Source organism: Falco rusticolus, chromosome 2, assembly GCF_015220075.1.
Source record: "Falco rusticolus isolate bFalRus1 chromosome 2, bFalRus1.pri, whole genome shotgun sequence".
In the NCBI taxonomy this organism is placed as follows: domain Eukaryota; kingdom Metazoa; phylum Chordata; class Aves; order Falconiformes; family Falconidae; genus Falco; species Falco rusticolus.
In genome coordinates this window covers 19470460-19492852 of record NC_051188.1, presented here as the reverse complement: position 1 = coordinate 19492852, position 22393 = coordinate 19470460, and the positions used below count along the sequence as shown (strand labels likewise).

General features: G+C 37.4%; 1 protein-coding gene across 13 annotated transcripts in view; it reads right to left on the bottom strand.

Moving 5' to 3' along the window:
• Window positions 1-22393, bottom strand: part of ZMYM2 (zinc finger MYM-type containing 2) — a 91986-nt gene that overhangs the window by 11207 nt on the left and 58386 nt on the right. For 12 of the 13 annotated variants that reach the window (XR_005102359.1, XM_037375739.1, XM_037375740.1 and 9 more), the window contains 9 exons: window positions 14823-14995; window positions 8939-9104; window positions 7987-8021; window positions 6102-6231; window positions 5812-5927; window positions 4820-4991; window positions 3256-3363; window positions 1371-1465; window positions 29-197 (listed from right to left, as the gene is read on the bottom strand). Coding sequence is in view for 12 of the 13 variants with exons in the window: in XM_037375739.1 (XP_037231636.1) it covers window positions 29-197; window positions 1371-1465; window positions 3256-3363; window positions 4820-4991; window positions 5812-5927; window positions 6102-6231; window positions 7987-8021; window positions 8939-9104; window positions 14823-14995 (1164 nt within the window). In the remaining variant the exon portion in view is untranslated. The remainder of the gene's footprint in view (window positions 1-28; window positions 198-1370; window positions 1466-3255; window positions 3364-4819; window positions 4992-5811; window positions 5928-6101; window positions 6232-7986; window positions 8022-8938; window positions 9105-14822; window positions 14996-22393) is intronic. The other variant, XM_037375743.1, reaches the window with a different exon arrangement.

Here is a 22393-nt window from a genome sequence, read left to right as displayed (position 1 = left end):
GGGATGCCAGATTTTTGGGAATACTTACTTGATTTCAGTTCCTCTAATTCTGGAAGCTCTTCATCTAAATACCGAGACTTTACCCAGTGCTTCCATGCATTTACACCATAGGCATATTTGAATGGAAAACTACACTCCGAGTTTTCAGAGCTGTCATCGTGAGACTGGTATTCTGACACTGCTTTCCTCTTCACCCCCTGCCATGGAAACACAGCGGTTAACACCACTGGCAGCAATAACACAGAAGCCGGGCAGAATAAGCAAGCTGCATGCAAAATTACAAAATGTTCAGTGCAAAGAAACACATGCTTCATTCTGTAGGTAGTTTCTGTGTTGAACATACTTCCAAGGACAGTGTTTACTTAAGCTGACAAATGTTTCTAATTCACCTTTAACACTGGTTCCTAATGCAGACAGAATAATTTTTGATAATGGAGCTGCTGCATTGGTTAGATCATATTAAGCAACAACCACATGATGCACCAAATAATTCAGTGTATTTATAGGATTTCATTGTGTTAATGTGCAGGAAGATAAAAGTGCTACAAATCTGTGTCAGAAAGTCAACATTTAGGTTCAACTGAAGCCATCAATGTAAAACCCAGCACTGGTCCCAAGTTAAAAGTATGTCCAGGAGTGGACATGTGGATAATGTCCAGTGGATAATACCAACAGTTTAGACTCCAAGTTTAAAACCAGAAAGATATATTTTTTTCTTAGAAGTTGGATGGGTCTTTTTTTAAAGCTGTGATACCCGCTGTAGTTACTGCAACAAAACTGTTTCTACTTTGTGCCAGGCACCAGAAACTTTATTTCTTGTTAGTTTCCTTCTAAATAAAAGAGTACGGCTTATTTATTTGCAGTATCTAAAATAAGTTTTTTGACTGAAAATAGTATCTGGGAAAATCACAAGCAACTAAAAAAGTGGGGGGTTTAAACTAATTTATACAGGAGATGCTACAGTTCCCATTATAAGCCATGGTAATGCAAACATTCTTCCATTTTACTATCAAATTAAACCAAGACTGTTTTGTTCAAACCAGAAGAGAGAAATGCATTACTAAGAATACAGAAATTATATACACACTAGCACATCACGTCAACAGTTCTACAATGTGAAGCAAAAATGGGATCACAATTTAGAAATGACACTCCTATTTAATCAAACAGTTAACTGCAACAGACAGGACTGAAATAACTTTATTATCTGAAACGTATCAACTTATATCATAAAGATAGGGTATCAGGTATGAATAGGCAGTAACACATTTTAGATCAGTATGAGAACTAAAAACCGAAACCCCAGCATATTATTGCCCTCTTAAATTTTGTGGGGTTTTTAAATTTTTTTATTAGCATGACAAAATTACCTTCTTTTTAGACCGAGGCCTTGGCTGTTCCTCATATTCTTCCCCAAAAACGGGAGGTAACAAAAACTCATTTTCTGTATCAAGCTCCTCAGTTGCTGAAAATACATTAACAGAAACTTATTTCTAAACATCTTTTGAATAATATTGGTTTGGAAAAAAAACCCCAATGAACTATATCAGTGTTCATTAACATAAGGGGTCCACAAAAGCACATCTGTAAACATCACCAAAGATCGGATTTCAGTAAGAGGAAACAAACCTATTCTTCTTTTGAAAGTAAGGCAAAGCTATCAAAATGTTTACTTCTAAACAAACTGTAAAGGACACAATGCTCAACATTTCCAAGCACTATCTCAAGTCTTGATGGCAGCATTTCTTACTACGGACTTTAAACAATTTTTCCTGCCTAGGCAGTCTTCAGTATTAAGAAGTTGAAGTTGTAGTGAGAATGAACTATTATAGAGAGAAATAAGTGGAAAAAATACACATTAACTTTTACTACAGGCACTTTTGTTCATTTCTTTCCATAATTTCTACTCATGTTTTGTATTTTATATAGCACTTTATACTTGGTTAAAAACTTTCAGGCAACACAGTGGAATGAGACAACACATGAATGGATTTAATGTTGCAAGTTTCACCTTTATTTACTTTACTCAAGATGGTTCATCCCTCATTTAGCCATCAAACAATGTCTTCATTCAAAACTGAATGCTCTTCTAACTGGCTGACTTCACTACCTTACTAAAGACACCATTCAAACCGGCCCAGAGGAAATAAACAGCACTCGCGTGCAAAGTTTTGAGAAATCCGCCCCAGACTAAACACCAGTCCTTCTCCTGCTACCACAAAGAATCGTATCTTGGAAGCACTTCAGTGCAATTAATATCTATTACAAACTGCTATTATTTAGTATTCAACTTTTTTTTTTCTTCCATGGCTTTTTTTTTCCTCATGTATTGAGCCTCACTTATATAGAAAGTTAAAAGTCTAGTATACATCTGGCTAATAAACTCCCTAAGACTAAGGTCAGACTAAGTCCTAGACTTGGCCTTTAAATTAGACATACAGCAAACTGGGAAACCCAGTCTGGGCATCTAGTGCAGATATCCACAGCACAAGGCAAAAGGAGCCTTTCAACATCAGCTAGAGAAGCTATCCAGGGGAGGTATGAGAGATACATGTCCAAGAGAAGCTATGTTGACGGAGACACGAGCTGCAGCCAGGAGCTTTCTCAGATCTTGGATTGATTAGAACATGGTATAAGGAAACAGTCACTGTTGCCTGCATTCGATAGAGTGGTAGAAATTGTAATACATAAACCCAAGACCTTCTTTCAAGAAAGATCTCAAAGTATTGATGTTCCTGCTAATTCAAATAAGGCTACCTTTTTCAAATACAGGTACAAATGTTAACAAGATACTAAAAGGCGACACCAATGATGTGCAGCACACCAGCTCACAATTTTCTACCAAACTTGAGTGGGAAATTTGCCCTTTCGCCATTTCTGCTCTAAAACACCACTTTCCATGGAAATACCTAGTGACCGAAGAATGCATTCGTTACTGTTACATGCCATCCGAGTCTTTGAGCCTTCAAAATAGCTTTGTTAAATCCACGTCCAAAACCAAGTGGTGCAGTCAAGTTCATCTGTGAAAGGTTAACTCCCCTTTTTCTTTGAATTCTGTTTCAAATACTGTATTTTAAATGATGGAGGAACTAATTCAGGAGTCTCCAGTCTTGCAAAGACATTGCAAAGCTTTACTTAACAGTCAGGTGGATCTTGCAATCAAATAAAGCTCCTCTGAAAGGATGATGAAACAAGGTACAATAGTTACCCACAATGTCTACTTCACAATATTTATTAAAATGACAGAAAAAATACCTCTTGGAAAGTCTATTTCAATATCAAGGTCTGGCTCATATGGAACATCAGGCAAGCTTGTCCGTGCCTCTGCTTCTGAGTTCAGAAGATCCGACTCTACTATTACACCTGTTTAAAACAAAACAAAAAAAAAACCACCACAAAACTCTTGTTATTTTAACCAACACATGCAATCCATGTGTTGGTTATTTTTCTACATGATTCTGCCTGCAACAGGACAGACTTTCAAGTCTGTGAAAGAGATCCTACAAAAGTAAACAAGGCAGGCAGAGGGAATCAAAAGCTTGACCTCTTTCCAACATCTGGCAAAGACAGATTTCTCCAAATTCAGTTCCCTGCAAATGAGCAAGCTCTGATCCCATAAATCTACTCATTTAGCTAGCTTGTACTTAACCAAAAGAGAACAAGGAACTGCTAATGGCAACCTTGTAACACTACCAGAAAAGCCCAGCTTTAGTGGGGGAATGGCAACAGTGTGGAAGAGGATGTGGCTCCTGGAACTGCAGCACCACTAGCCTCCTATACACCAGGCTCAAAGTGTAAGTTCATGTCATTTATCAGCATCCTTTGACACACATTTAGAAAGAGCTTAAAATAAACAAAAAAAAAGAACAACCCACCATACATCAAAATTTCCCCTGAGTCAAGCAAAAATCTTAAAATCTAGTTTTTGGAAGAGAAGGCAAATTCTCCTGGGAAGATACAGAAGAGACTTGAGGATTTTGGCAGGCAGAGACGGGGAAGAGAGGCAGAGGTACGTGCACTGCAAAAACAGCATTACAGATGTGCAGGATTTTTTGATATTCAGCTGTAAAGTTGTCTCAGACAGTTCTGTCCTTTTAGGTGACCTGGTTGGATGACAAGCCATTTCAGCATCACAACTCAAATGATGTATCAGCTGAAGCATTGCTATCGAGAAAGAGATGATCCTTGCAGGTCAGGATCAATCAAGAGCAAAAGCTTCACCAGGTCACCTGGTTTTGTTGATCACAGTTCCACTTGTGCAATTTATGTTTCTCTTAGTTTTAACAGTCCATGCTTCCCCATACCTAACAAAAAACGTGCCTAGTAATGTATTACTACAAAGGGGCGAGACCTCTGTACAGAGAAGTTGGGTTCACACCTGTAAGCCACAGCTACAGAGATCACTTTCCCTAAACTTCTGAGTTGAGTTTTTCTGGGAGGATAAACACAGTGGTTTTGGTTTGTTTTGAGTTATGCTGGGAAGAAAAATGTGTTTGTGATCCTGGATAAGTGCCTGTCATCAGCCATGGAGCTGGCCCAAGCAAAGGGAATGCCTGTGTTTTTAAAGACAAAGGTCTGGTACAGCACACCAAAGCCACACAACATACTTCGGAGAGTTTTCTGTATTTCAAATGCGCTAAAATTATCTTTTACAATATTTAAATAATTAAGATTTCCACTTAATATAACAACTCAATTAGGGCACAGTAACAATCAGAATCTTTCAGTAAAATAAAAAAAAACCCAGCTCCTCTCTTGATTCACACCCACACATACACCTCAATGCTCCAAAAAATCAAGAACTCAGCAGGAAACTCACTGGTCACATCAGAAGCTTCAGTTTTTCCATCATGTTCAGGTGCCATCTCTGACAAGTTCAGTAGCTCAGTTTCCAGAGGATTTGGGGGCACTTTTCCCCTCAGCTCTTCTATTGCTGCAAGGATTTGCTCACTGCTATCCAGAGTAGTGGGTAAAAAAACTGGAACTGGCACCTATGCAGACAGGGAAGAAGAGATTAATTCAAAAAGAAAAAAATGCGGCAGCAAAGCATCAACAGCAGTCAACAAACTCTACATCCCTCTTCTAAAAGACACTGTTAATACAGAGAACCATATTTCTTCAGTGTGGGCTAACAAAAGAATGTTCACAGGTTAAAAAATTCAATATGAATTATTGATAACACAAGTGAAAGCAGGAAAGGATAAAGTTAAGCATGACAAAATACAGTGGGTCAAAATAAGAACAGAAGGGACTTTGGAAATTCAAACCTGCCTGACTATAACTTCAGACTAACAGTTTGGACAAGTCAACATCCTATTTTAGTGGCTTGCTGGTAGAACACAGAATTTTAGGAATTCAAGGTTTTTTCCACCATGTGGATGAGATTTGGCACTTAAGTGCTAACAAATTTAATTTACTTTCTTTTGCTGGCACAAGTTTCTTTTTTTTACTTTTCTTCCTTCTGTTTATCCCCCTCTACCATCCCTTCCCAAGACAATCTTTCAGTTTCCCCTTTACCAGAACAAATCTTGCTATTTAATGCTTATTGAGCAAACTCAAAAGCATCACTCAGAATTGTTCCTAAAAATCTCAGCAGCACAAGATTTTCACACTGAAAGCAGGCAGATTATTTCCTCAATTTTAGTACTTAAGTGCCACTGTCACACTTCTAATGCCTTCCCACTGAACAGTGCTGCAGCACCCTGCAATCCTTTAGATGGAACAGAATGAGAACAGTCAAGAATACAAAGTGGTCCCACACAAGCATGTGGATGGATGCCGATCTAAACATGAAGCTGAAGTCTCACTTACAGGAACAGGAAGCGTCGTAGGAACAGGAACATTTTGACTATACATATTCATAGGCACCGGAACATAGACAGGTACAGGAATAGGCACTGGGACATACTCTTTTTTCCAATCATCTTCTATTAAAAGAAAAAAGAAAAAGGCAAACACTGCCAGGTACTTAAATATATTTTACACCTGCAGTTTAGGGAAAAAAAATTAGAATATTTGCCGTGTGTTCCAAGACAGTGACAGTTAAAAAATAAAAATCTGCAATGAAGAAATTAGTAGTTCCAGTACAGTTCAAGAGTTACCTGTCTGACAAGACTTCGTCTGCATATGAGGTTTACAGTATGTGGCTTTCGTCATTGTCAAAGGCTTGCAGAGAACTGCCTTGTTCTTCATTTCTCTGTTAGGTGTTGGAGAAGGTGGTGGTGCTGAGCCCTACAGACAAGCAAATAAGACAATGTGCTGCTGCACTACACTGATTCCAACACAACGTTCTTGATTTAATGTATCAGTTGATACTTTTCATATGAGATACTGAAGAGGAAGCTCACAACAGCATGAAACACCAGCACCAACTATTATTATTTAACTGCAAGCTACTCTACATTTCTAGTAACGAGCTGTAGCTACCAGGAATGTAACATAGCTGTATCTTGCTGTCAGGCCTAGCACTTTGACAACTTCTGGCTCATTTTCTTTTTTTTTTTTTTTTTTTTTTTAAAGTTTAAGATATTATTTTTTTATATTCTTGTTTAAATGGAATTGCAATTTAAGCTGTTTTATAACTTCAAATTTCATTTTAGCTGTAAAAAGAATTCACTATAAGTAGCATAACAAATTCCTGGCTCAAAGACTAACCTCCTTGAACTATGCTATAACCCAAAGATTGCATTTTTTTTTTTAAAAAAAAAGCGTTTCTGAAAATAGGTCCGATTTTTTAATCCTGAAGTATGAGCTTCGAGCTCCCCCTGCTGGCTCTACAATAGTGACAACAAATACTTGGGAATATCCCATAATGCTCAAACTGCATCCTTACAGTCAACTAGTAAAAAAACCCACATCTCGGTCCAGACATGTTTTTTGTCACCTAGCACCTGTTTTAGAACCTGATTTACGCAGCACGACTGTCACTTATTTGGTCATATGCAGTAAGACTAGCCCCACATATCCTTTTAAACACAGAAGGGAAGTCAAGTCACAAGAACAGCAGCAGGCTTTATTTAACAGGCGTACATTTTCTAAAATAAAAAAAAAATTACTGTATCACACATAGCTTTTATATGATCTTTAAAAATTTAGGGAATGAATTAACATCATTAAATACTATATGTTTGTAACAAGACAAGTTTAGCTTGTCTCATGTCTCTAGTTACCTAAGCAATCTTGTTTTGTCTTTCATTAATCTGTTTTATAATGCCATCAAAATACTTCCACTTAAATCTAAAATTCAGCTTATAGCAGCCTATCTGCATTAAAGAAACTAGTCCATTTTTTCATGGAAATACAGGCAGTTCCAAGATCTTCCATCTGATAAACTGAGTTTCAAACAAAATACACTAAACTAACTGAAAAAAATTATTAGTAGTAATACTTCCGACAAGCTGATAAAAACTGAAACGCAAAAACGAAGGCCGCTGCTCCACTGATGATTCCCACCCTCCCAGACAGTGATCCTGCAAAAGGTTATGCTTCCCTACTCTATCACCTGCAGCAAAGTCAATCAGACCTTGAGCACCAATTATTCTGCTCTTGGGAATTGTAATTTAAGATCTGAAGCTTTATTTTCAGCCTTTCATAGCTGAGATACAACCTTAATATTCTAACTGACCAGTGAAACTCTATTCCCTTTCCACACTCCATATTCACATATTTAGACTGATTAGATGTGTTTAAGATACGCATAGTCGTGAATCAAGTTTTAAGCAACACTTCCATGCACTACAGATGTAAAATACATGGCTGATATTTTGGTTTTCCAAAGTGTCCAGAAGACACTGACAAGACAAAATATGAATATTTAAAAATGTAATTTCAACTAGTGATGTGAAAAAGACTAAAAGCCTCCATAAATTTAGCTTAGTATCATTCAAATATAATAACTTTTTTTTAATAGCATCGTTTAAGCCATCAGGATCTCACATTTTAAATACATCTGATTGTATTATATATATGTTAAATATATGTACTTACTGTTATTTTTGTTCGGGGGGTTTGACAGCCCTGATCTAAAAATATAAGAAAACATTTTTAGAAAATTTTTCCCCTTTTTCAGAATCAAAGTAAATTTCAGTTAAGCAACTCAGACAACTTCTATCATCAGGATAACATCAAATTAACAGCAGTGATTAGTACTGTATCACAGGCAAGAGCTGCATGGGAGACTTCTCATTCACAGGCACCTCACCACTACACAAAGACAAATGCTCATCAGTGCTCCATCCAGATGTGAATACAGCCTCATTCAAAAAAGTAAACACCGAAATGTTCAAATATGAAAATGGCTGTAGAAAGAAGTTGCATTGCTACAATTGCATTAATTAAAAAGCTGATTTATTTGAACTTTGCCTCACTTGCCATTTAAACCACGTAAACATGCATTCAGCCCCATCAGCAAATTTACATGGTACCTATTGCCAACAAAAATAAAGCAATGTATTCCTCTTATATAGATAATTTAATTCCATTCCCATTTAGTTCCATTTCATTTATTTCCTCTTAATTCAATTTATTTCTTTTTTCATTCCTGGTGCATTTGTATGCTCTCTGTGATCAAAACACATTTTGAAAATAAGTGCTTCCACAGAGCAAGTAATGACAAACCAGAGCACGACGAGAGGAAAACATTTTCTGTCCCCATGATAATACAACAGTAAAATTACACTTAACCTAAAAAGATGCTTCTTAAAAAGCGATTACAAAACTGTTTGATTACCTGACAACGTTTCAGTTCTTGAAAAAGCAATAAAATAAAGAGCTAAGATAAAAAATAGCAAGCAGCTCAATGATGCCTCTGATGCTAAAATAAAAAAGGGTAATCTCTAACACAGTTTATTACAACAAATAAATAATTCATACAGCTTTAAATTTTTCATTTAAAGGAAGCATCTTGTTTGCCATTTAGCATCCATAAAGCAGCACATACCATAGTGTAAGTTCTCGGGTCCTTTTTGGGTTGCCAGATTTGGTTCGTTTTGTTGACAGTAGAAACGGAGCAAGCAGTGCTGGTCACAAAAGTGTTTCATTTCACCACGCCACTGCACTTTCTCTTTGAGAGTTCCTTGAGACTTACAACAGTCACATCGTGCAGCCTTAATGCAAAGGAAGATTTTGACATTTTTAAACAAGCCTCCAAAAAAATTATTTCTACATTTTAAAAGGTTTTGTTTTTAAGAATACTGAAGGATCATTACTGCCACACAGTCAAGTTCCGCTCAAGCAAGCTCTATGATAGTTACACTACCTTCTAACCGGTGTACACAGGCACATCTGCCACTTTATTTTCAATTGTTTGCTGGGGGTTAACACCCAGAATGAATCATTAAATCTTAAAAAATTGCTCACCTCTAGACAGTCAGCCAAAAGTGAATTTTATGCATCAATTTTAATTAATTCTACTTAAGCATTCTCCAAAACAAGAGCAGAAAGTGACTGAGACTCCTTAATGGCTCTCTTGAACGGACAAGTAGAACTGGGTTTTATCCCCCCGAAGTCTGGTGGTTTCTTTGTTTTAAGTGGCAAACAGAATCACTTCTCTGGGTATCAAATTGAAGCACTTTCATGTAAGTACCTTTATATTTTCATTCTTTTAATAGTTTGGCAACATGTAGATTCCAATTATTTAGTTCATCACAGTTTCTCTATGATTTATAAACAATAGCTTTCACACTGAAGAGGTTTCCACAAAAATCGTTAGCACATAACTTGAAACTCAAAACTTTGTTCATATGTATCCCTAGCTAAACATTTAAATAAAATATCTTTCACCAGCCTACACGATAATTTCATGACGCATCACTCAGACATTGCTTTTCTCCAAAATAGATTCCACTGAATTTTATCAGCCATGCTGTAAGTAATTATCTGAACAGCAGTAGCCCCAGTTTCAGACCTTCAAGTAAGCAAAGAATTGTTTGAACTACTGCTCCCCCTGATATTGCCTGCAACCTCCATCCTAAAGCAGTCCTTAAAAAAAATCCAAAAAGCTTTACGGAATCTCAGGAATCTAAAATAAGTCAACCTAATAATATAGCCAGGAGAGAAAGAGGGAAGTTATGATAATATGCAACATAAAACATTCATACGTAAAAGCATACACAACATTGCAGTTATGCACAAGGCTCTGATGGCTAAAAAAAGCCACGAAGTTCCAACTGTAGTTCTCATTACTCCAAAAAAGTACGAACAGGCCAATTAGTTCCAATTTAAAAGGTAATTAAGTGTTGAGTTCCTTCTCAACCTGATCAGTCTGGCACCATGCTCTGGCAACGCAGAAAATTCAGCTCTCAGTTGTAATCTTCCAATACTTAAGACGATACACCGAGAGACTTGATTCTAACAGTACAACCAGTTCTAAATTGGGAGCAACTGAAGCTGTAACTTCAGGATCAACTCACACTAAGTGCCAGGTGCCCCTGGAAGGGCAGGTATTTCTTCCCCGCTCCTCCGTGCAGGTGTCAGCAGTAGTGCTTATGCACCTGTAGGTTACACAAGGGCAGGGACCTTCCAGCACGGCATTTCCCTCATCCTCCCTCAATTTTTATTACATTTGTCACTGTGACTTTCTGCTGATGCTGACCCACAGTTCATTTTGCAGCAGAGATATTCTCAGTGGGATAAAAGAGCAAGTAGGTTGTATTCTTGGAAGGGAGCGGGGAAGAAGATGAAGTGTAAAGTGTTGCCAAAATAGCCTAGATTATCAGTTCAGGGAAACTGTGAATTCACACCTTTAATGCAAATGCATCTTTCAAAGCCACCAAAAGGCTGAAATACCAGTAGAAAAAAAAGATAATGTATAATTCACTCTAACTTTAAATCTCAAGCCCACCTAACCCTGATTAAGAATGACAGCTGACCTGTGTAGAGAAAAGCCCACATATTCTAACCTGCTACGCGCTGCTTGACTATCAAAGCACCACTATCTGCTCAACTTTCTCATTCAAAGAAAAAAAAAGGTGACAAATTTTGTCAAATGCAGCAACTACAGCCCTCCTGCAATTCTTTTCTCCCTCTCCTGTTCTGCTTTTTTGTTTAGATATTTGAATAAGTATTACTGTCTCTCCTAGGCTGCTACTAAGGTATTTATGTGAAAAATATTTTTGTTTGCTTCCACACAGAAATTACTCTTCCTTAGCAAGACCAAGATTCTTTTATAAGGATGCTTCACTTCGCATCCCTGCACCTGCTACACTGGAGTTCTACCACTTCCATAATCATGCTAGCAGTCAATACCATACATCCTTCCATGCAATGAACCTTCCTACAATCTGCCTGCTCTCCCCAATTTCCCTGACCATGAAAGTTAACTGAAAGCAGAAGTGTGAATTCATGATCTTTCTGCTTTTTCCTTCCTTCCTTCCCCTTTCCCTCTGGGTAACTAGCACTACATGTTAATTGAATCTCCAAAATACCTGCCTTCAGGTATTTTGCTCTATTTCTGTGTTGCCAGAAGTCCACCCATACTCTCTGTGATTCAATTACACATAATTTCTTTGCCACTCATGACTGCTTTTTAGCCCAAGACTTTTCCCCAGTCCAACTTCAACACATTCAAATGGGCATGGTGTTTAGTATAAATCACTAATGTTTTCCCCAAACTTGGTTTAAAAACAAGTTTTTCACATGTGGGGCTTTTATTGACATTTTTAATCCCCCCCTGACCTGTTCCTAAATGTTCTCCAATGGTTTGGATGGCTACTAATTTGACCTAATCTTAGCTGTCTACAGTAAATAAGCAGCAGGAGATGTTTCCAGAGAGTGACTGACTATAGAAGAAGGGAGATCAGCTGTACCGAAACAGTGCCTACTTGAAATTGAGATGCCTAGATATACAATGCCTAAACTTGGACAAGGTAAATTCCACAAGGTTGTCTTGCTACCTTTACCATTTAGATCAATGCTGGCTCCACAGTTTCAAATTGTACCCCTGCTGACAATCACTGCCATCTGAGCTCACCAGCCACAATGATTTTTCTATGCCTCAGACTAATTCCCCACCTCCTACTTGGTCTTTGCTGAAGACACCTGACCTCTGCTGGATACACAGTCATTGCTGCACATGCTCAGTCCAATCAATACTCCACTGTAGCCTGGAATGACCTGTAAGCGCACTTCAGCTGTGCTATTTTCAGCAATGTTTCACAATGTATATTTAAAGAAACATGTTTCTGCACTGATCTCGGAACTGTATACTTTTTCAAGTTACTTTCAATGCTCTAGTATAAGTAACATCAAATGATTGAAATTCTCATCAAACATGAGGCTACTAAAATATTTATATAGACATTTCCTAGACATTTTTCAGATTAACATCCAAACCATGGCATGCAATTGAAGTTTACAGGAGGAGCTCCAATAACTTGGGGAACTAACCTCAAGACACCAAAAATGTTACCTCTTGTTTTAAAAGATGCATGGACACCATACAGCAGAAACTTCCTTAGAACTTGGCACCAACTGATAACTGTAGCTGCCACCCAACAGACGATTAGGACTAAGCTATTCTTTTACATTTCAATCCCTCAAATTAGGTTTGGAGAACACTTCTAGGTAAGTTTGATATACTTATAAATAACCGTCTTCTACCACTGCTACCTTCTTCTGGCTTTTTGAGAATAGAATTTTGGCATTCAGGGATGTTCTCCCATAATACTTAATTATTTTTAAAAGTTAAGATGTTTTCCAGATACTATTACATGAGAAAGATGTGCCCATAAAAAAAGAGAGTAGACAAGGAAGATGAAGAAAACACTTGCTTAATGAACACAATGATGGTGTTAAAACATTACTACAGTATTGCTACTTATTTCTCTTCATGTATACATTCATTGGAACTCCAGAGTAACACTGGACATAGTATAGATTAGACAAAGCTCATACATATGTAATTTTATTCTTTTAAAAAGCTCACAGACAAAACAGCAAATGAAGTACAAGTTCAGGGAGTGGTTCGTATCTGTTCTGTCTTCCTATACTTTGATCATTATCTATTTATAGCTAGATAAGAACACCAGTTAACAATGCACTACCAAACCTAAGGTATATGGAGTGTCTTATAGAAGAGGGAGAAGTTACCAGCAAGGATGTGGAGGGGAAAAAAAGACAATTTTAGCAAAACATGCAACTTCCCAAAACCTATTACATGCCTTCCCCATGTAATAAATCCCAAACTTTTATAACCAGAACTGAATTAGGCAAAGGCCTTAAGAAGTATTTGAAAAAAAAATACTATCAAGAATTCATCATCACGTAACACTAGTCCCTCTAGCAAGTACAAGATTAAAGAAGTAAAAATACCTAACACTTCAGTATCATCAAAAGTATCAAAAGTCGTTACTCATCAGCACATCTCTTCAGATTAAACTGCCATCTCATAGCATCATGTCTAACTTTCCTCTACCACAGTACCAACAGCAGTACCTTAAGCAGACTTAATGGGCCAATTATGTTATTGCTTTATCCCACAGATCAGAGGGATAACCTGAAGTCAAGAGTTTTCAAGTGGTTCTCAAATCTGAATCAGAAATCAAAGCTTCCACAGAAGTTTATGTACATGAAACTAGTTTGGTAGGCACACTTCCAGACTGTATTAGATTTCTAAAGCACACCAACGCGTTATTCAGTTCCCTATCAGAAGGCACTTTTTAACCACACCCCAAATTTTAAGACATATAGATTAAATATTATTATATGAAGTTAACATTTTAGTAGGTTTAAGAACTTTGCAGCCAAGCTTTATCACCCTATTTTCACATGACACAGGAGAAACACATTCTGGTCTTCAGTAGTTTTCTTTCAGGAATGTCTAACAGGACCCTACATGTTATTCAAAATGAAGACTTTATAATGTTTGGCTGTAGCATTTCCAGAACCAGCCATTCTAAAATAACAGTATGTCTTCAGATTCTCTTCTTTTATGGTAGGCAAATCATCTTGAATTACAGGACTTCTATCCAGCCCTCTAACACTGCAACCTTCCAAGCTGTCTACAGAGTTTTAGTAAGATGATTAATTTTGTACTGCATTTTTTGCAATTGCATCCACAAGTGTAGTTCTTGTTTTAATATTAGTGTAGCTTTCAGGGATGTTCACACCAGAGATCAAATATTTTATCCATGACACTAATCGCAGGTTAAACCCAGTTCAATTTCACCCTTATTTCTTTCAAAAAATAAACCCAAAAAACCTCTTAACATGAACTCTTTGCTGGTTGAGCTTCACAAGGTAGTTAAGTTTCCAGAGGTTTAGAAATACCTGCCATCTGTTTGATTTAAACTTTTATTAGAAATCCATTTGGTCTTGCTTTTCCCTTTGGCATCCTTTCCACTGGGAAATACTGAACAATCAAAGCCTCTGCACTTCAAACTGAGAGAAGGGAAAAGGCAAAAAAGGAGGCAAAAACAGGAACAAGAAAAACTAACCTAGTTTATCGTCAGTCAACTCAAGGTATCATCCAGCTCCTATTAACAGTGTTTTCAACATTCTGAATACACATTTAAGAAGGTCTGACAAGAAAACTATGGTATCATTTGAGAAGAAAAAATTGGAATTGTAAAGAAACAAATATACATAGTAGTTTCTTGGTTTTCTGTAACTCAAGACTTCCTTGCCAAACGAATTAATAAAATCAGATGATAGAAACGCTGCTCTAAGATTTAAGAAAACTCAAGCCATGAAATTAATACATTTGCTTATTGTATAGCAAATGCTTTGCTGAAGTAATCCATTTGCTGCACAGTTCTTGAGATATCCTCATATGTGCTTTTTTTTTTTAACTGCAGAGCTCTCATCAAAAATTCTGAGTTACTTGCCTTGTAGTACCAGTCCTGAAATTTTTTACAGCACTCTTCACTGCAGAAATCTCTCACTACACCATCAAGTTCCTTAGTTGCTCCCTTTTTGCACAGCTGTGAGCAGTAATTACAAGAAACACATCTCAGTCCTAACCGTCTTGCAAAGTCTTGTTTATATAGCAGCTTGCAGCCTGGAAACAGATTTTAAATATTAGGAACAAAGGAATTTTTACAGAGAGATATCACAGTTAAGAATTAAAAATATTGAAAAGTAAATGAATACAACAACAGCTAACAATTGGGGCTTCAGACAAATTCAGGTTGCATAACACACTGTATTTCAAGACATTTTTACCTGAATACCTTTCCTGCACAAATCTATGGTTTCATGTGGCGTCCATATCTTTTTCAAAACACTACGCTTGAATCTGTGCTTATCAAACCCCAAATAAACAGTCAGAAAAAATACATACTTTTCTTTTCATGTAGATCCATGCAAAAGCATTGACTTGGAATTACATTGCTCAGTTACACATTCTCAGAATGCTAGATATCCAGAAAATGACAAGCAGAAATTTTAAGCCAAACACCACCATCCACTAAAACAATACCCTATCTTCAAGGACCAACTTATTTCTATTACTACTTTCATTCATATCAATACAACAAACCACTTAAGACCACTTCATTTTTAAGAACGCTAATAGGTACAAGATGACCTAAGAACCGAGGCATTTATTAAAAATTAGAACTATAAAGTAAGCAATGATCAGTACTGAGAATAATTATGCAATCACGGGATTTTACATATTAAATTTGTTTAGGATTTCTATGCAATTAATGTCTTATATTTTCTTTTCACATCAGGTGTTTGGTTTTGGCTTTTTGGTTTGGGTTGGTTTTTTTGGGGGGTTGGTTTTTTGTTTTGTTCTGGTTTAGATTTTGCATTTGCTATGCAATCATAATTTTATGGTTGCCATAATGAGAGCCATATTCTTCAATAATGTGATCCTCCCTCAAACAAATTAGAAAAGATATTCTAAGATATTAAATGCACTGAAAGATGAATACTGTAGCTATTGCATAGGCAATTTTGAGAATATAATGTATTTAAACTACCTCAAATCTAGCGTCTATTCAGCTGACGCCTGTATCATCCACTCTGTATCTCTTTAATTGTGCTAATTTTACAGAAGAAAACAGTATGAGAAGATGAAATAGCTGTTTATATTAAACACTGGAGGGATGAGAAAACATCTACACAGACCTCCAACCTAAGTACTGCACCTTTTTTTATGATCTCTCAAATACCACAGTACCACCAAAGACCAGAACTCAAGTCTTCCAAGTGCCCATTCTGCTATGGCATATCATCTAACACATGCAGACTTCTCTACTTCTGTTATGAAACTCAATATGTAACATACATGCTGCACCTCCTCTGGCATACAGAATATAAAAATACTATTTTTACAATGTATTCAGTAATTTCAAAGAAATTACTTGTACCGTTGCCTATTAGGATAGAATTGCCTATGTGTGCAACTGAGATACAATTTTTAAAATCACTAAAAGCACAAGAAAACAAATGGAAGCTGCAGCAGGCAGTTATCTTCCAAAAACAGGTTACTAAGGAATTTTAACTTGCAATGCTAAAAACTTTACTAACAAATTAGATTTGCTAGCAATGTCAGAACAACTATAGAATATCGTACAAATAAGACACTATAGGTAATAAGTATGTTATAAACTGGTGGGGTTTTTTTAGTTATGTATCTGATTCTTTAACAACAATATAAACACACAAAACAGGCAGTGCAGATTTCAAGTGCCAAATCAAGCAATCATCCTCACAGTGCAACAAATTTGGATGTTAAATGCGCCATTCTGAAGGAAATAATAATCCTGAAGATAGTAGTGTATGCAAACTATGAAAAGCACCCCTTAAAGCACTGAAAATTTCTTGCCAGTATTTTTTTCTGATAGCTGTATCCCTCATTATTGTACGGGGCACCAGATTCTTTTCAGTTCTCTACAGTTCGAGATAGCTCAGCACGGCAATGTACCCTCCTCTTCAGCTTTGTCTTAGAAGAGCCATTCAGTGCTGCACCAACCTTTCAAGACTATAGATTCGTAGTACTCTACCATCAATGAGGTGAGCTATGTGCACCCGGCTAAATAGTCTACAAAAAGGAATTGACCTTTTTCTTGGCCGCTAGACCACAGGGAATAAAACTGAAGATGATACCACTGTTAGATTAAAAGAAAAAAAGAAAAAGCAACAGGTAAGAAATTTTCCATCTGAGAGTCAAATATCTTCCACATCTCCATGACTCATGGAAAATAATGAGCAGTGAATATTAAATAAGGGGAAACAAAATGTCCAGAATTCCAGCCCTTAAGACTAAATGCCTGAAAGCCATGGGGCTCTTTATAGACTGGTGACTGCAGGGCTTCTTGCTGAAGGAAGCCTCTACAGAAGACAGAAAATCCATCTTCAAAAAACTTCATGTTGACAGAAGATTGTTACAACCCTGAAGACCTCCAAATTGGGTACAGGCCTTTCCTTCTGCGACATCATGAGCAAAATTCTTCATATTTGTCTGATATTATTTTATTTCTTTGTAATAGGTAACTTAATCCACCTGATCACAGAACATTTGGTTGCTTCAAAATCTTGCCACTTCAGACAAAGGGAAAACAAAATGCCTTTATTTTTATAGCATGTACTTTAATTAGGTCCTTGGTGCTCTGTGCATACCTAGGATGTAACTTTTTACTATAATGCTATGGTTTTGATTAGAATAGTAAGACGTTCTTTGAAGTATGGAAAAAGGTATCCATCTTTGGCAAAACAGATTCTAAGCTTAAACAACTTGGTCTTCATGGTACACAATGTAAATCCTGAATTAACAGAGCAGCAACATCCATGCTGCCTTTGCAGATGTGACCAAGAAGTGGGCTTTGGCTGATAGTAAGTTGAGGACGAGCAATATCAAAAGCACCAGTTTTCTGACCTTGCCAATATCAACACCAAAATCCTGAGGGTTTGGTGAGCCTAACCCCCCTGGTGACTTGAGTTTTGTGAGTATAAACACTGCCTAAGACAAACAGGTCACAGCCCCAACATTTTGAACAAAAAGAAGTAAAAGCCTAAGTTCCTCAGGATTTCTGCTATAACACCAGACACAAGTTACAGTGTGACCACATGGAAATCTCTAGTGCTTTACAGTGACACTAGGAGAAAACAGCTCTTATCTGGAACAAAAATGTAACTGCAGGTCATTTCATTCAAGCTACACAGGTAATCAATTATGTTCTTTAGCAACATTCTAACAGACCACCACCCTGCAGGTCAATTGTCTCAGACAGAACAATAAGGAGCATTTTCAGATAAAGTATTTCCAACTCAAATCTGAACAAAAAACCAAGCAGCTGAGTACCTGCTAAATCAACATAACACATCCTTAATTGTGCTATTAGAATTCTGCCTTCCAAGCAAAACTCACCTCAAAACCTACCCCTTCCAACAGCCCTGAACTTTGGCTCCCCACATCAGCTCTAGAGAGAGGGTAAGGACTGGAGCACATGCAACAGAAGCTTACTGACAGGACAACACACGAGAAGTTCCTCCAAACCTTTTCTTCAAGTGTGTTCCAGGTCAAGAGAGCATCCCTTCTCTTGGCAGACCCAAGAACTGTCAGGTCCAGTCCTGCAGAGCTACCCACAGTAGGAAACCTGCTTCACTTGACTGTCTGCAGACTCAGAGCAAACAAGCTACTAACAACCTGACCCTACTCTACCAGCAGCAACTACCTGGATGAGGGAAGTTCTGTACATTCACACATCAAACAGCTGTGAAAAAGGAATGCTGAACTAAAAACATCTCCCGAGTCCTCAACACCAGTTTCTTTTTAGAAGATGTTCTTCTCTGTACTATAGAAAGCAACTGTTCCATCCTAAAAGCAATTAATTTTTTACCTTGGAAAGGCTGTACTACTAGACTCCCTTCTTCTCCTTCAAGCGACATACAAGACTTGCTGCTCTCTCATCTTGGAATAACTTCAACTGTTACCCTTTAGCAACTTCATCTAGAGAAGAATAACAACAGGCCTGTTGTATGCCAAACCACCTGTAGTATCAAGCAGCCTGTAGCATCACAGGCTAGGTCTGGAAGATTTCCAGAGCTATGTTCCATCCACATCTTTATGCTGCCTCCATCTGCATTGATTTGAATGCAATAGCCCCCTCTTCCATACCCACATTCCTATCACCTGCTGTCTGTGGCTTCATGATAAACATCACTATCCTTAGGAAAACAGATGCAGTGCCACCAATTTCAGGTCCTGCTTGGTTTACCGTTAAAAGAGACTCCATCTTCTCTGAATAACAGAAAGGCCGTGTATCCCACTTCCTTCCTCGTCTTCTGCTTAAGAATATTACTTTATTGTTCAACTCAACTTTTATACATCCTCAGTTTATCCTACTATTTTCTGATGTTAGATACTAGCTCCTTCCTTTCTCCTCCCTCCTACTCCCCTCCAGTTAATGAGTTTTTGCTTGTTCCTAAGTCTTTTCAAGTTGATTATCCTTTCAGGTTAATAAGAAATATCTTTATAAGCTTTCTTCTTCGTGTGCTTATAATCTCAGCACCTTAAAATGCCATCAGTCCTTATCTGCAATATTGCATATTCTCTTAAGTAACTGTCTCAAACCTCTTCAAAGACTTAGTGGAGCTGACACTGAAGAACACCAATATAACAAGAACTCCTGCAGTCAAACAATGCACAGGATTTCACTTTATATTCTTTACCATGTTAGAAATTAGCTCTCCATCTCAAGATTCAGCACAGCTTGTACTCAAAATTTAGGTGACATGACATTAACAGTATCAACATTCTCCCTCTACAGACAGAGGCAAGATAAACAATCTCTTCCTCAGCATAGTTCTGCCTTTTGACTTTTTAAACCACAAGAATGCTGTCAAAAGTATCAAAATCCAGGTTAACAAGTTAAAATTTTCAAGTAATTCCAGAAGATATGCATCCAACAAGCACTCATTGGAAACTACATCCACACAATCAGACTCTTCCGTAAGTGAAACACCACAAGAACCAGCTCTTTCACATGTGCTTGTCTGGAAGGTGTAGACCTCTGCTCCCCTTCAGCACAGCCAAGGGCCTTCACTTGGTGCTTCTGCAGCAAGGGAGCCTGTTAAATGTTTCATAAAGGACTCTTCCCATTTGAATATGCTGTCTTTTTTTGTTGGTTTTTTTTTTTTTTTCTTCAGTAACTCATTTTCATCAGCAGAAAAGTAACTTTGAGCTTTTACAGTAACACAATTTGTTCAGAATAGTCACCTGCAGCTCAACAAATTAATACCAGGCTACTAAGACTACATGGCCTGAACAATGCACTGTGCGAGAGCTCTCCAACAAAAACTGCCGCAGCTCAAACAGAAGTCAGAGATTTCCTGTTGTAACTGTTGTCCATAGCAGACAAAGGAGATCACAGTCTCTCAGAATAACTCAAGAACCTCAAAATCCTTCCAAAGTTGACTCCCACCTATCTACTAACCTGATTTGTGGGAAAGGAATACCCTCCCTCAGTAACAACAAGACTCCTGCAGTTGTGAAGAGCATTTTTATGGATCATACATTTTACAGTATTTAACATGTTTTGCTTTTCACTTGTCTCCTTTTGCCAGGATATTCCAACTCAGCAACAAATAAACCTTCAAAAGAAAGCCACAAGGAAGCTGATACTTCAGGTTAGAATTTATCTCAAGAGGGACACCGCCAAAGAACGCGGTCAGCAGCAGAATAAAACTGCCCAACACAGGAGGCTACAGTTGAAAAGGCACCACAGCAAGCACAGGAGTTTTTTAACATGGTAGGCCAAGATCAGAGCTGCAGAGAGGTAGGTAATAACAGGTCTGTGAAGCACAAACCCAAGAGCTTGTAACAGAAGATTTTCATTATGTAAAACACTTAACTGTGATATGAAATTTTACATATACTAAATAGAATTTCTTTTCCCTCTAACTACATTCTATACTATTTATCAAACCTCAATCGCTTTATGAGGTCCTATTACAAAGTAGCATGCAGTTAGGGAGTAGTAATTACGCCATAAGATTTTTCATAAAAATGGATGCTTTACTACAGTCTTCAGAAAGTTCTAACTTCAGAAAGTATGCTAACCCAAATTCTGCACATTTTACTTTTATAAGGTTTGTCAGTGTCTCTAAAAAGAGGTAAGTTGATAATGTAAACTACAAAAAAAGCTGTGTTTAAACAATTTCTGTTGCTCTCACATTTAACAATAACTAAACCAAGAAACAGGAATTAAGAGGTTCAAGCAGGCTTGATGGCAACCCCTTCACGCAGGGGAACGCAGGAGCTCAGCACAGCCCAGCATATCAACTTTTCCTCAGTGCTGTTGTTTCTCCACCTACTGGAGAAGCCCAGCAACCAAGTTTTAACAACACTTCATATCACACATCAGTTTTGAAACCAGTTTGTTTATGTTTCTAGAGACAGCAGGAACTGCTATAAATTTCAGGTTATTTCTTAACTGGTTATGAAACATGACCCATAAGCATCTGTATAAAATTTAATGTGCTTGTGTTTAGGCTCTTTCCAGTATCTGTAGTGTTTTCATATACATCCAACAATTAAAACCTAAAAATTTAATAGCATACTTTACCAAACAACCCACTGTGTAGCCATGGTTGGAAAAACGCCACTGAAATCTACACTGCTTTAACTATATATACACCTTTCCTAGACATACTCATTTCTGAAGTCACTTAATTTCCTAGATTTCTTTTTCTGCTTGTCAGCTCTACAGTGTTTCAAAAGGGATTATCTCTAATTAGATGAAACATCGGAATAGTCTACATTGAGTTTCACTTGCAGAATCCCTAATTCTATACTACCAAGATGACAGTACAGTGCTAGTTTCATAGCTGCCTTATCTGTATTATCCATTTGAAAGGAACTCCCAAGGATCAGATAACCGAGTTACTCCATAGCTCACTGCCTTCAAGCAGCAGACTACTGGATATAGTGTTATTAAAATTCACATTATAAAATTATTACAAAGCCTGTGTTATTTAAATCATAATACTTAGTTCTATTCAAAAGACTGACGAAATGCAAAATCAGTCTACAAAAAAGTTATGGTGATACTCACCATGAAATAGTTGCATTGCTGGACTGCCAAAGACTGACCTATTCTAGAGCCTAGACCCTCAGAAGGGATATATATTAAAAAAAACCAACACTCAGTAACTTTAAGAATTCCCCAGGATTAAAAAGTTGCAGAGCCAGTCCTCAACTGTCACTCATGCACCTATACGTACATACATAAAAACCCACAAGCAACTTTATCTTCTTGCTTTAGCATATACAACATACACCTTATTTATTTAGATACTGGTATTTTGGAATGAGGCATTCTAGTGGCAAAACACCAGGGCAGTTTAACTTCCAAAGCCTCAGCACCAGGGGAACAGATTGAACTCTTTCACCTATTCCATTCAGGTTATTCTACCTCCATGTAGCATCTGAGTTTTGGACAGAAAA